Below are 15,289 nucleotides of genomic sequence, written 5' to 3' on the forward strand. Positions count from 1 at the left end.
TTTGAATCTTACAAACTAATAATATTTTATACGTTTTTTTATACGCCGTGACTATAAAAAAAATGATGTTAAAGAACATTTTTTCCTCCATCTCTAAATGTATTAGACACCTTATGTCACTGTCTCTAGAGGTATCACAGACACCTTAAGTCTCCGTCTCTAAAGGTATTAGAGACAGCTTGAGTTGTCTTTAATAATCACTGCCCATGTGGGGCAGGCAATAAGCAATAGGGACGGAATTTTAAACACGTGTCTGTTAGGTTTTAGAGACGCAATTTTTAAGGACGGAAGTCAATTTTGTCACTCATTTCATTACAGACGAATTAAAGTATATTTTAGTCCCTAATACATCTCTAGAGACGTATTATGACTGTCACTAAAGGCTATATTTGGCTTGTGGAGCACTCCTTGCCCAAATTTAGGCGCTCGAAGGAGCAGCTGGTGGGCGGTGGTATTGCGAGGCTTCGACAGAGGTTTGGGTTCATTTAGGATCAAGCTGATGTGGGGTTTTCACGTGAGGCTGTGAAGATTTCAGATATGGGGCCAACGATTCGACACCATGATGTTGCTGTTGAGCGAGGCTTTCTCCGATCTGTGAGATTGGGTTGAGAATGATTCAAAGTGGTGGTGTCGGCAGGACGATCATGGTGCTTGTTTCCCCCAACATATTGTCTGACTACGGTGACGGAAGACGATTATGGGATCCCGGTCCGGAGGATTGGCGATCGTGCCAGAGTGAAGGTTTATGGAGTGGTTAAGTGCGGTGGCGAGATTGGGTGTGCAAAGTTCAAGTGGGCATGGGTCCTTTTTTCAATAGGGCCTGGGCTTTTGGTTTAGGTGTCCTAAGCAACCCAATCTCGTAATTTGGATCGGAATTTGGGCCCAGGAAGCAATCACATCTGGATCATAGATCTTAGTTTTCGCTTCACTACAACTCGGGCCTTTATTTTGCAACGACGAAACATGGTCGGTAATAAAGGTATTTTTGATAGAAATATTTTTTCTAAAATGAAATATTTATGGTCTTCATTTTCGACCACCATGTCGGAATTTTTTTATCATTTGTCACAAAAATATCGGATTTTGGTCCACTAATGGTCAGTAGTATGCATATTTACCATGTTACAATTGTTTGTGAGTTGTTCAAAGAAACAAGTGTTTGATCTCAATAAAAAAAAAAAAATCAAAAGAAAAAAAGTGTTTTAAACAACTGTCGATAATGACATCGAAAAAAAAAACTATCGATAAGAAACAATGTGTTGGCAATTTTGCCCTCGTTCTAGAAGGTTCAGGACTTGCCCTCGTTCACATATTTACCATATTACGAATACGAATCACAAAAAAAAAATTTAATAAGATGATGCTAGCCTCTTAACACATAGGTTAGCGTGTGTTAATCATTTATGATTTTATTAAATAATATATTTACAAAATATTGTTTTTGTTATTTATTTGTTTTTTCAGACAATTTTACTCTAAATGCTATTGCAGTTATATGCTTGTTTACCTCACATTCGAAAACTGCTCCCAATCTCCACCTAAGGTGTGGATTTTGTTTTTTTTTTTCTTCGTTTTGAATTTTTTTTTATCAAGTTATTATTATACATTCTTTTGTAGACTCTCATAGTTTATTAAAATTTGGGTCATTTTTGACGGTTACAAAAAGAGAAATTTTATTCACACATGCCTATACACTTAATACACACCCCATATTTTATTTTGTGCAAATATTTTCTTAATCTTCCTTTTATACCCTCATTATACATATTAAGCCCCAACAAATCTGTATAAAATGAATTTTAGCGAGAACGCAAATTTGTACAAAATGAGCACCTTCTTCTTCTCCAATATATATTAAGTCTCAACAAAACATGATCAATGAACAATAGATATTAATGAACTAATATATCAAGAAGACCTCTTTTATACTTTAATTCTTTGATTTCTCTATACTTCATATAACGCGAGAGATAGAGAACAAAATTTTTATTGACTTTGGTGCTTTTTTCATCTTTCACCAACTCTACCTCGCCATTACCCCAAATTCAAAGCTAGCTCGGTCATGACTCCAAACACAAATTATCACTAATATCATAATCTGCTACAAATTGATGGATGAGATGGTTTCATTTTATGAATGATTGATAAAACGAATTGGAATTAACAAATTGATAAAAAATATTATGGAATATTGTTCTGCTGTTTAGACTCCAGTATAATATTTATTTAGTTTAATTTCAGCTTTCTCAAATCAAGGGTAAATTAGTATTTAAAAAAGTTTCAAAAATAAGATGTGTGTATCTAGTAATTAGCCATGTGTTAATAAAATTTCTCTTACAAAAATTTTTCTATTAGGAAATGGCTTTATCTTAGAGTAAAAGTGGATAGATATGAACATTGCTGCGCGCTGCAAAAAAAGGGAAGTGAAGTGCAAACATGGTAATTATATTCTTTAACTCTTGTGTTCTCTGTTTATGTAGGGAGGATGGGAAGTTTTTATTGAAATACCAGACGGCTGCAATTTTTCGGTGTATTCCATTGAAGTTAAGTACGTAAATGCTGTTCGTATAAATTTGGTTGACATCCCAAACAGAAAAGTGATTGTTAGTGTCTTCTTGATGAATAGGAAATGAGTGTTTGTGAATAGAAATTGATGACATTTTCTTTTTCCAGTCAATAAGTCTTCTGTTCTTTGTTTATGTAGGGAAGACTGAAAGTTGTAATTGAAACATAGAGGCTTGCAATTTTTGGTGAATATCTAGCAGGAGATCCATTAAAGTTGAGTACCTAAATGCTAATCGAAGCTTTTACATAGACTGGATTAAGATTTACATTACTTCTATATATTCTTTTCTAATTTTAAACTCTTTTAAATTAGAAGATTGTTTATGACAAGTACTGTATTTATGGGAAGTAATTCCTCAGCCTCTCAGTTTTGTTCTAGGATTTTATGGAGTTGGTTAGCAAGCAGCTGTTCAAATCGAAGCTTAAAAAAAATCCTTAGAGGTTACTCCTTACCCTGTTAATATGTTTTGCAGTTGCAGCCTTTATGTATGTCTTTTCTTTCAACTTTGCCTACAATGTTATTTGATATAAAACTAATGTCTTTACATTTGGAAATTTGGATGATTTCTTTTATGAAGTTGCATGCAATTTGAAATTGATCAACTATAACTATCAGACTTTGTGTATAAGGGTCAAACACAACGATTTAAATCACCGTTTTTTATCATTGTAGTTGTGCGCAGGTCACTGATTTTCGATTTACCAAAAGCAATCACAAAATTGAAGAGATAATTGGAGCTGGCTGGAAACTAGCAATGGTGATGAATGCCAGTATTAGCTCCAAAGGTTTCAATTCTTTGTGTTGGATCAAGGTGAGTGAAAAAATCATATTTTGTCACATCTGTGTTTGGTATTTGGTATTTGCTTGGTAGTTAGATCAAAGATTTCAATCATTTGGGTTTGTTCAATTAGATCAGAATGTGGTTCTAGTGTGTTTGATATTTTCATTTGCGTTATAGTGCATATAGACATCAATTTCTCCATATGGGTGTCTGTCCTTTTATTTTTATTTTTTTTATTTTTATTTTTTTCAATTTTTGTTACAATGTTGTTGTCTATTTGCTTCAGATTCCTCAATAATTATGTTTTTGATTAATTTCACATTTTGGTTTTTATGTAGTTTTAGTTTCAGGCTTGCTTATTCTATTTGCAGCTATTCTAAAATGTAGGTCTTTTCTTTCAACTTTGCCTACAATGTAAATGTTTCTTTGTGGCTCAGTTTTATGGTTTAAATGGTGTGTTTTACAGTGCTACAATACTCAAATTGGCTTATCTTCATTCATGGTTTTTTCTATTCTATAAGGTGAGGGAGTAGTATGTATATCAGTATATCAGTATATCACCAACTATGAATTGAAATATGCCACTTTACAGTTTCAGTACCTCTTTTTCTATGAATGCAAGAATGAATTGACAAAAGGACACCTGTTTTGTCATTGCAAATAAATCCATGTTGGTCTTTCTGATGGGTTTTTTTCATATATTTTTTTAATTTTGTTTTGGACACCCTATAGGTTGATTCGACACAGCACATGCAGCTGCTTGGTGAGTACTATTTTGCTTGTCATAAAAAATCTTATATTTTCTGGGGAAAGAAACAAAAAATTTCTCCAGGAAAATGTGAGCCAAGAGCGTGTAGAAACTTTAATGATTAACTAACTTATTATAAATTATTTTCTGTAGTGTATGATAGAGCTGCGATCAAGTTCAGGAGAGTAGAGGCTGACATAAATGATGACATTGAAGACAACGAATATGACTTGAAACAAGTGAGTACTGACTTCAGTTCTTCAATTCTTGTCTTAAGAAAGCTGAGTTTTTTTCGATTGTGGTTTTCTCTGAACTTATCATGAACAGTTATAACTTATCTTCAACAGTAAAACCAGCTATTCGATTATTTATTTAATTTTTTTATTTTTTTTTTGTGATTTTGTGGATATGGGGAAGATTGATTATATTCTTTTGTAATATGTTGCTGAACGGATGAGCAATTTAACAAAGGAGGAATGTGTGCATGTACTTTGTCGACAAAGTACCGGTTCCCTGGAGGCGGCTCAAATTATAGAGGAGTGCCATTGCATAAGTGTGGGAGATGGGAGCCTCGGCTGGGCAAATTTTTAGGCAAAAAGTAAGTAAACCTTTGTCTTAATTATCACTCATTTTATTATCCGGTATGTTTTGTTGTCGACCCTATTTAGACCTCATTTTTTTAACGGTCTAGATTGACGGTCAGATGACATGAAATGCCGATGAGATAGCTTCTGCTCAAATATTATATGCATATGGCCACAGTTCCCATTGAAAATCATGTATGCATATTTTCCAGGTTAGTTATTGATATCCCAGCAACAAGTGTTTCAAGCTTTGGGGCAACAACTGCTGCAAGAATAGGTACATTGTTGGGTTTAATGGGTTTGTTGAACAAAGAGTTTCAGGTACATTATTGGGTTATTGGCATGCGTCTTGGTGAGTTTTACATATGGTAATTCGTTTCGGTAAGTTGCTTTTCTCATTTTCTTCCCTTTCTCACTTCCTATGATACGACTTACAAAAAGTTTTGTTTTCTGGGTTTCCATGACGGAAAAGGAGGAGGTCTGAATTTGGGAAAAAAGGGAGGGGTGGGCCCAATACGACATCTTAGTGCTGTGGGTTCCTATTTTGTTGTAACTATGTGTTAGGATAATTATACTATTATAGAGCTCAGGTATGTAGTTTAAGATCTTTGTGGGATTCGGCTGAAGGTAAGCTTCTTATCTGGCACATGCCACTTTGGTGGTGCAAATGAGTTTTGGATTTTCTAGTTTGGTAAGATTGGTCATGTTTTCCACATTTTATGCGGGATTTGGCTGGGTTGGATAATCAATTTCAAACCTTTACTGAGGTTTTTGAAATAAATTATCTGATGTAGTAGCAAGTATCATGCATGTGCCTTCAAAAATATTGGTATCACATTTCTTTTGGATGTTGGGTGCAGGATTTGGCAGGGTTGGATAATCAATTTCAAACCTTTACTGAGGTTTTCGAATCAGTTGTGAGTGGTTTTGAAGCTGCGAAATAAGATGTCTATGGGTAGTGGGTTTTCAAATTCCATTCATTTTTGTTTTTCAATTTACTATAATATTATGCGGCCTGGCGCCGACCTACGGTTTCTAAGGGAACGTTGGGCTGCCGTTTTTGCCCTTCCGTTCTCTGCTTATTTACAATTCTGGCATGACAGGTGTTAGCTATTTACTTCCATGTGTGTCTACGGTCTCCGCGTGTGTCTTCCCTGGCTTTCGTTTCTTTTTCTTTCTTTTCTACGTCTTGGTTTCGGCACAAGTCACAACAGAGGAGAAAGAGTCTAAAAGAGAGTGGAGATCAGAGAGAGGAGATCAAACTAAGATAATCTTTTTGAGTGAATTCAGGTTTCCTAAGGTAAGCATGGTCCTTTGAATTTTTTTAATTTTTTTTATTTGGATCTTGAATTATGGGTTTATGAGTCGCTCAATATGGTCGTTTATCTCCTTTGGTCCGATTTTTGGGTGATTAATGCAGAAGGTGTTCGATTTCGCTGATCACTTTTGTTGCGAGTTTGGGTTTCAATCAAGCGTCAAGAATTCAAGATAATGAGGTTTTGGGTCAATTTATGTTCGTCAGAACTATGACTAACGATCAAAATTTTGGTGTCGATCAATATCAGTCTGATAGTTATACCATTCGTCTTCACCTTTCTAACTATTAGTACCGATTTCCCAATCTGATAGTTTTATGCATGTACATGAATCTTTTAGATCTTTGAATTTTTTTTCCACTGAATATATTTCGCTGACTTTTTTCATTTTGGTTTTGAATAGGGAGGGGTTTAGAGACAGTCGTACAGGTACAGAAAAGAACGTTACTAGAAAAAAAAATTGAATGATGCTGTAAGTGAATCTCATTTTTCCCTGATCTATATGCTCAGTTCTTCTAAATATGTCATATTTTCAATTACAAAATTTATGTACCAAGAATTTGAGTTCCTGTTTCTTTCTTCGTTTTCCGTTCTGATTTGGGGTCTTTTTAATGCAGCAACTCTAATATAACTCCCCTGTGTTCCACTCCTTGGCAATACCGAGCATTTCCTGTACAAGATATTTAATTTTATGTATTTTGATTATCTCTGCATCCTAGCTTTGAAAAGTTAAGGGTCCGCATAGTACTCTATCTTTTGATTAATACTTTATTATTATTTGGTAAGATTGTTTATTTGTGAGTTTCATGGTAGTTTTTTTTTAATTTTTTTCTTCTTTTTTTTTAATTTTTTTGTTTAAGTTCCTGCTTGAAAACAAAGAATTTGGTTTTGCTGTTTATGTAGTTTGCTTGAAGTTTTGATGGTGTTTCAGTTCATAGGTATGTGCTACTTCTTCTACATTCAAGATTTCAAACAATTCTATATTATTCATTTAGTTGGGAATCTTTGGGGACTTCTGTTTTAATTTATTTTTTTGTAACAATGAAAAAAAAAATTTGGCCAAAATTGTTTGTATTAGTTGATTCCAGATTTTTTATAGGTGCTTTGCTACCTTTTCTGTGTATGTGGGTTTAGTCTTCTAGGTAAACAATTAATGTACAAAAACAGACTGCATAAAAAGACTTCTCCTTTATAGAGATAAAGAGTATTTCTGTGAAAACTGTGATCAATGCAGATGCACGTGGATTATACTTCAAAGAATGAATTTTCGTTTCTGATTTTGAATTAGTAAAATTGGTATTTTGATACAAATGACATTAATTACATGCAGAGGTTCATCAAACAGATCTTCTCTGTAGGAGATGCCGAACGTGGCGGATTCAGGGTTGTTGGGTTTTGCTGTGAGGAAGAGAATGGAATATTTGTTAATATTTTTTTGGGCTGAGACAGGAGGAAATATGGGTAAGTGGTTCTGTGTATTTGCTTTTCTTTATGTAATTCTGTCTAATTGCTAGGATTTTTCTTTTAAATTGCATTAATGTCTGCAGGTTTTCTAATCGATTTTGCCAGTTTCCTACTTCCTTGGGTATAAGGGTGTTTTTGTTGATAGCTGAGTTCTGATTTTTGTATAGTTTTTGTTCCTTTTTATAGCTTAAATCGTTGATGTTCTGGGTTTGACAGATGTGGCCGGCTTTGACTCAGAAGGCCAAAGATGGAGGCTTGGACATGATACAAACCTATGTGTTTTGGGATGGGCAAGATCCAAGCCCAGGAAAGGTAATTTGAAAAAGCATTTTAAATTTTACTTTTCCCTCGAGATATATCTGCATTTATACTCATGAACAGCTTTGTCTTTGTTTCAAAATGTTTATTATTTCTGAGGATAGATATGATGTGATCAAGTTCATCAAGCTGGCACAGCAACATGGCTTATATATTCATCTGCATATTGGTCCTTATAACAGGTTAAGGCTGCAAAATGTGCACAGAAGCATGTTGAATATACACATTAAAGTAAGGACCATATTCCCCTGTTGATAATCTAATATCTAAAAATGTCAATATATATGTGAAAAAGATTCATGAGTATATCAAATGGAAAAATAATACAATTTTCTGTTTTCTTCCTTTCAAAAAATTCCCCCAAGTTGGAAACATATCTTCATTATGTTCCAATTTTTGCAGAATGGATTCAGATTGGCAATATTGAACATTATCTCACCAAGGTGTACACAAACTCTTCCCAAATTTTAGTATTATTTTCTTCCAGAAACAAAATACATTTCCATCAACAACAAAATCAGCTCCAATGCTTTGAAGTGTTTATTTTGTTCTCATTATGTAAGTGACTTTGATGGGATGGAGATATTGGTGTTCTGCAGTGGAATATTTTCCGTACAGTTGTTGATTGATTGATTCATTTCAGGTGACAGGGTGGGTGATACATCACAGAAATAAAGGAGAAATTCGTTATAGCGGTTTCTGTTTTTAAGGTGACCTTTTTGTTATGTCAGTAATATTAGGTAAGAACTTGCATTCACATATTATAATCAACACATGTTTTCACAGTGGAGTGGGTAAATAGAGTGCTAGAGTTTTTAATTACAAATGGACAGCTCTTATCTCAGATTTCTTGATGTTAAGAAAATCAGTGAGCAAAATACTGGTTGGACGTTAATGGACTCAACTACATGAAAGAACTTGGTTGAATACTGACCATTACTCGATAGTTGGGGAACCGATTGGTTCATCCAGATTGCAGAAGGTTTTGGAACCAGGATTTTCATAGAGGTAGATTATTCGGCCTCTTTTACTTGCACGTGTTTTTTAGTAGTAAAGTGACAGTTCAGTCTTGCAAAACTGTTATCTTCTAAAAAGTTAATGGAAATATGGAAAGAAATCAGTGTTATAAATTAGGCAGACCAATGCATTTTAGTCTTGCAAAACTGTTATCTTCTAAAAAGTTAATGGAAATATGGAAAGAAATCAGTGTTATAAATTAGGCAGACCAATGCATTTTACCTGAAAATCTTAAATATTTTAAGAAATAAATTATCTGATGTAGTAGCAAGTATCATGCATGTGCCTTCAAAAATATTGGTATCACATTTCTTTTGGATGTTGTGTGCAGGATTTGACTAGGTTGGATAATCAATTTCAAACCTTTACTGAGGTTTTCGAATTAGTTGTGAGTGGTTTTGAAGCTGCGAAAGATGTCTATGGGTAATGGGTTTTCAATTCCATTCATTTTTGTTTTTCAATTTACTATATTATCTTGCGGCCTGGCGCCGACCTACTGTTTCTAACAGGCTTTGGGTAAATTCAGTCAAAACATCCAGAATAGGTGGGTAAATTCAGGTTTCCTTCAGATTCCTCCAGAATTAAGCTAATTGGTTTTCTGTTCTTATTATCTTATTTTCCTTTTGACTTCTCTCCTTTCTGATCGATTGTTCTTACGTTTTCAGATTCTGTGGCTCTGCGTTCTGTAATCGAGCTTCGTCGGGGAGGTAAATTGGATTTAGGTTTTCAGAAGTTAGGAATTGATGTGAAGACATGGGCTTTCCATTTTCGTTTTCTCATATATAGGAATCCGTTAATATGGTTATCTTTCGATTCGATTTTTGGGAAATTTGAGTGCAGAAGGTGTTTTCTTTCTTCTTGGGTTTGTGCATCTAAGTATGTTAAACTTCTGGGTAGGTGCATTTTGTATTCGGTCTTCTCATTTTTTTTTTTTTTACAGGTTTAAGTTGAAGTTGCTGCAAAACCAATTCCTGTGTTTAAGCTCTTGGTAATCAGGTTATGTTATTTTCCTTCCGTTTAATACTAAGTTATGTTCTCATGTATACGAATCCGCGTGGCTGGACTTACTAATAGGATACCCTAATGCATGTGTTACAAAATTTCACAATTTCACTTCAGCCAAAATTAGGTGTTGTGGTTGTTATGCAAGAGGAGAAATATAGCTAGATTGAATCATCTGCATGTTACTCTGAATTGCCATGTTACTCTGTAGTCCATGTAACTTGAATAAAGATTCATATTCATATTTTCAATGTTTTGGGTTTTGTTATTTCTGCTTTAGGAATCAGGGAATTGGATCTTTAGGAGGTTTGTTCCAAGGCGTCTTTGGGTTTTGGTTGTCTGCTCGACACGGAGAGAAAGCCAATGAGTGAAGGAGACAGGGGAGAACAGTCTCTCCTTTCGAAAGTAAGCAACACTCCTCCAAGCTTAATTTCACTACAAAAGGCTTATCGTTTATTTTAGATTATTTCTTATTATTTTACTATCTTTCTTTTGGTTTTATTGATTGATTGGTAGGGAATTGGGTTCCTTAATGTCGGAAGAATGACCATATCAAAGGGTGAGTTTGCTTTTTCTCTAACCTGCATTTGCATTTTATTTGCTAATTTAGTTGCATAAGATTTTTGTGCACCATATATACTCATGCTGTATGCTATTTTTGTACAAAATACTCGTACTATTTTTGTATAGAAAAATGCAAACGGTTTTATGCAGCAAAGATCTTCTGTTGTAATTCTTCATTTTGGTATTGTACATTATATTGCATTCATCTTTTCGTGCATGTATGCATTGGGCTTTAACTTTTGGAAAGAAGTTTGTATAGTTTTATTTACAGTGAGTTATGTAACTGTTTGTTCTTTTGTTTTTGTTTCTTACAGATTTGGACATGTAGCTAATTCCGGGAACGTTGAGCTCTTAGATACAGCTTCATTTCCAGCTCGTGTATACTAGAAGCTAAAGGCCTAAAATTTCATCGAGCTTTCTACCTGTTTTTCCATTAACTGGGTGCATGTTGCTTGCCAATGTAGCTGTTACACTTCTATATATTCTCTTAAAAGCTGTGGTAGATATGGCTGCATGGTCATGAGCTATGTGTTTTTTTTAGTGTCTGCTGATTTATTAATTTACTGAATCATGCTCTCAAGACTGTATACATGGTAGATTACCGATTTATTTAAGGCTACACAAATTGAAGAAGAATGAGTGTTTATGTAGGTGTAGCTTGCATAGCCTGTTCTTTGTATTTTTTTCCCCTTGCTATTCAACTGCATTGAATAGTATTCTGGAATCTAATGTTTTAGTAATTTCTGTCTGTTCAATTGGGACTCCTTAACCGCCACAGAACTTGGCCTATCCATATAATTACACATTAGGGTAAGAGGCATTCTCTATGTGTGAATCTGTTTTTTTAAATCAACATAGAATGTGAATCTGTTTTGTGAAATCAATCCAGAAGCTTAAGTAGTTTTTGTTTTCTTTATAGGTTGAAGGCATGAGATTGATATTTCATAACTCAAGAAACTTCCTGTCACACAGTGAGGTCAAGGCGAGAATTTATGAGTCTGCTGTTTATTTTATCCATTACATTCTTGGTTCTTTTTTCATACTTCCTTCCATTTATCTTTGTTCCTCTCCCACATTAATATACTTTTTTTGAGAATCTGGGATGTCAAGGAACATCTGAAAATTTACATGAGTTTCACCATGAAGATATGAATGGACAAGCACTGTAGAACTAAAGCAAACTGTAGTTCTAGGTCGAGCGCCTTGGTACTACTTTCAAAATATAGGCTCAGGAATTTTGTAGCTGTGATAGAACCTGACCAAGCTACTATCAATAACTAAATTACATGGATTATTTGATTATGGACCATACTGAATTGTATATCTGTGGTTTATTGATGGAAATTTGTCATCTTGGGACTTTGTCCAATTAGTTTGCATTCTGTAGTTCTCTGTACCATTTTCTGTGATATGCAAGATCAGCTTGATAATTTGTACATGTTGACCATATAGGCTCAGGAATTTTGTAGCTGTGATAGAACCTTACCAAGCTACTATCAATAACTAAATTACATGGATTATTTGATTATGGACCATACTGAATTGTATATCTGTGGTTTATTGATGGAAATTTGTCATCTTGGGATTTTGTCCAATTAGTTTGCATTCTGTAGTTCTCTATACCATTTTCTGTGATATGCAAGATCAGCTTGATAATTTGTACATGTTGACCAATTGGTTAGTTGTGTAAACAATTCTGCTCTGAACCCACAATTCACAATTCCTTATGAATTTTGTGCTCAATTATATAGTGAACGGCTGATATGTGCTTTTAGAACAGAGTTTTAGGAGGATTGATGTTTGTTGTATGCTGCTTCAATAAAAATTTCTTTATTTACGGTGTTCATTTGTTGTTCTTGATTATAATATCTCTATCGTACACTTCTGACTTTATGTTATTTGTTAACAGGACAAGAAAGAAGGAAGGTGAGAGAGATGGAGATCTTGGAGAAGGATCTCGAGACACCAGATTGATAATTTGATTTTACAGAGTAAGTTCACCTGATGCTTCATGTTTAAAGTCATCGATCGACTCTCATCTGTCCTAAACGAACAGGTCATTAATAGAATGGTCATAAATACTAGATCTAGTACACATACTTATCTTCAACTCTATTGCACATCCGGCTTAGTTATGAACGCAACATCTAATTACCTTTTAATACTTGACATTAATGAAGAGCTATGAATATACTTGGTTAATCTGATTTTATATTGCAATTGTTATATTTCATCTGATTCTGAATTTGTAAGAGAATTGTGATTTACTGTTATATATGCATCCATGTCTGCTTATATGTACAAGCAAGAGCTGCAAATAGTAGTTGGAACTTGGTTATTATCAAAGTACCTCTAAAATCAGTAGGGAACTTTAAACCGTACCTTCACCAAATCCATGGCGCATAGCATCTCTGTATCCCCAACTATGTATCTTAAACTTTTTGCAATATCAGCATCCCCCTTTTATTTGCCATTAATTCTTAAATTTCGTATGTTACTGTTCTAAATATTGCCATCTTTTGAATTTCATTGTTTAATGATACATTACTGTTTCCTTATCTTGCTACCCAGTTTTTCAGTGCCAGCCAACAGCATCCAGATCAACACTGACAGAAAACTATAGTCATTAGTTCGAAATAAAAGACCGCAGGGAGAAGAGGTGCGAGTCCAGTTCTATAATATGAAATTGGGGGTTTCTTTTAGTTGTGTAGTGTAACAATGAATTGATCAGTATATAGTGATATTATTAGGAAGCTTACTTTAAAAAACAGGCACATATCTATTACACAACCCGCTGCAACGCGTGGGCATACATCCTAGTTTTGAACAGTTTTTAACTTGTCTTCAACAGTAAAACCAGCTATTCATTTTTTTGTTTTTCTGTTTTTGGGATTTTGAGGATACAGGGGAAGATCGATTATATTCTTTTGTGATATGTTGCTGAACAGATGAGCAATTTAAGAAAGGAGGAATGTGTGGATGTACTTCCCCGACAAAGTGACGGGTTCCCTAGAGGTACCTCAAAATATAGAGTGACTTTGCTTATGTGTGGGAGATGGGAGGCTCGGATGGGCCAATTTTTAGGCAAAAAGTAAGTAAACCTTATTCTTAATTATCACACTTTTTTTTTCTTTGGTATGATTTGTTGTTGACCCTATTTGGTAGGGTTTCATCAAGCTCGGAAGCCTGGCTAAGCCTCGGATACCTCACTCAAGTCTCTTGATCGTCTGAAAGATCGGGTGAGTTGTGCTGCTTTCGGGAATGCTTTGTTTTTTTTTTTCTTTTCTGTGTTCTGTGACTGAACGATGGAGACTGATTTGGGGTTTCGGTAATGCAGAAGTTTAATATTCTTATATTTGGGTTCGTTAAAGGCAGGAGATGGGAAGCTAATTAATCTTACCTTGTTCATATAGTAGTTATTGGGTGTGTATCGGTAGAACTATATCCATCTCATGTAGGGGGCCTATCTTATGCATGGAGTCTAATATATTTTACAGTTGTAATAGTACTTTACATCTGAGGAGGTGGAATCTCTCTGACTTTCTGTATTTCATTTTGTTTGGAAGTATCATATTTATCCTCTCAAGTGCTTCTGTGAATTTTCTTTTGGTAAAGGTGCGTTGACTAAATTTGGAGCAACATTTTATTCTGTTCTCATTATTATCTAAAACTATATAATTTTATCGCAGACTGTCTGACTTTACTAAATTTGGAGTAACATTTCTGCTTATCTATTTCAAATAGGGAGCACTGGGCATTTTTGGACAACTTTCGGGGCACCTTTAGATGGCAAATTTCTTCAACTTCGGTATCTTGCTCTCCTCATAAATGTTTTGCAAATTTTTTGTTCTTATTTTTTTTTTGCTTATAAATCAAAGTGCAGTTGTGATTTGTTAAGATCAGTTTACCTGCTTCTCATTTCATGTGCATATCTTTTGCATATGGAAATACGAGAGAGAAACCCACACTCTTCACAAAGTACCAACATGAGGGCCACTGGAAATAAGCAACCAATATTTCGGACTAAGGTATGGATGGGCAGCAAGAAAAGTACTCTTGTTGAAGACCTCGTGCGAAGCATATTGTATGTTGCTATATGGCCTTTACATTAAAATCAATGCAACGGTTAGAATTTTGACAGAAGATTATATTGTAGCATCTACTCTAGACGGGTGACCTTAAGTTCTTGAACGTGAGTATTTCTTCCTCAAAAAAGTACTTTGGTAAAGTTTAGTTGCTCGACATGTGATAATTCTCTCATGTTTTGAACTTGAGCTTCTTTCCTTAAGGATTCACTCCAACACTAGTGGACATGTGATAGTTACATAAGTATTCATTTCCACTTCTTTTAGTAACTAGTTATGTACTAATGAAACATGTTCAACCTTGCGTTTCTTAGGATAACATAATTTAACTAGATATTATGCGGCCTCGTGCCGCCTTACTGTTCCCCGTGAACAGTGTCAGTTGGGCTTGGGCCGTTTTCTTTTTCTTCCTCTCTCTCGATCTCTAAACCCACCACCCACCTCAGTTTCCATCAGTTTCCATTAGTTTCCAGAGCTCTCTCTCGATCTCTCTACACTCCACCTCTCTTAACCTCTGCTTCCCTCTCTTTCAGTCTTTGCGCTTCTTCTCCTTTTTTTCTGATCGATCAAAGATCAAAGAGTACACTGATTGATCCAACTTTAGATTCGTTGCCGTCGGTCTTGCACACCTCTGGAAGAATCTGGGCTCCTTCTCCTTTTTTTCCAAACAGAAGCAGAGAGAGGGAGAGACTACAGTTCGTTGATCGATCGAAGAGCAAAGAGTTCACTGATCGATCCAAGATCAAATTTGTTACCCTGTAAGCCTCCCGATCTTCTTTCTTCTTCTTCGTTGATTACTCTGTGTTAGTTCGATTTTAGTTCTTTGTTGCCGTTTTCATCGATT

At 34.9% G+C, this 15,289-nt stretch overlaps 1 protein-coding gene and 1 non-coding gene across 2 annotated transcripts; both read left to right on the plus strand.

The window, feature by feature from the left end:
• Positions 1–361: 361 nt before the first annotated feature.
• On the plus strand, positions 362–2,968 carry LOC101299685. The gene is made up of 3 exons (XR_184925.1): positions 362–979; positions 2,481–2,548; positions 2,945–2,968. It is a non-coding gene; the product is annotated as an uncharacterized LOC101299685 (transcript).
• Positions 2,969–7,452: 4,484 nt separating this feature from the next.
• On the plus strand, positions 7,453–11,111 carry LOC101311500. Its single transcript, XM_004305363.1, has 12 exons — positions 7,453–7,456; positions 7,543–7,580; positions 7,676–7,771; positions 8,421–8,428; positions 8,725–8,785; positions 9,126–9,217; positions 9,321–9,338; positions 9,460–9,501; positions 9,735–9,782; positions 10,077–10,201; positions 10,313–10,355; positions 10,675–11,111. Exons 1-10 carry the CDS (start codon positions 7,453–7,455, stop codon positions 10,165–10,167), a joined length of 498 nt encoding a protein of 165 aa, XP_004305411.1. The 3' UTR covers positions 10,168–10,201; positions 10,313–10,355; positions 10,675–11,111.
• Positions 11,112–15,289: the final 4,178 nt, after the last annotated feature.

This window comes from Fragaria vesca, linkage group LG6 (assembly GCF_000184155.1).
Source record: "Fragaria vesca subsp. vesca linkage group LG6, FraVesHawaii_1.0, whole genome shotgun sequence".
NCBI classification, from domain to species: domain Eukaryota; kingdom Viridiplantae; phylum Streptophyta; class Magnoliopsida; order Rosales; family Rosaceae; genus Fragaria; species Fragaria vesca.

What these genes read in the sequence shown, in the direction of transcription:
- LOC101311500 (XM_004305363.1), top strand. An exon ending in CCAGTTTCCTACTTCCTTGG is followed by an intron (nt 7,581 to 7,675) that starts GTATAAGGGTGT and finishes TGGGTTTGACAG; the next exon opens with ATGTGGCCGGCTTTGACTCA. An exon ending in GAACCAGGATTTTCATAGAG is followed by an intron (nt 8,786 to 9,125) that starts GTAGATTATTCG and finishes TGTTGTGTGCAG; the next exon opens with GATTTGACTAGGTTGGATAA.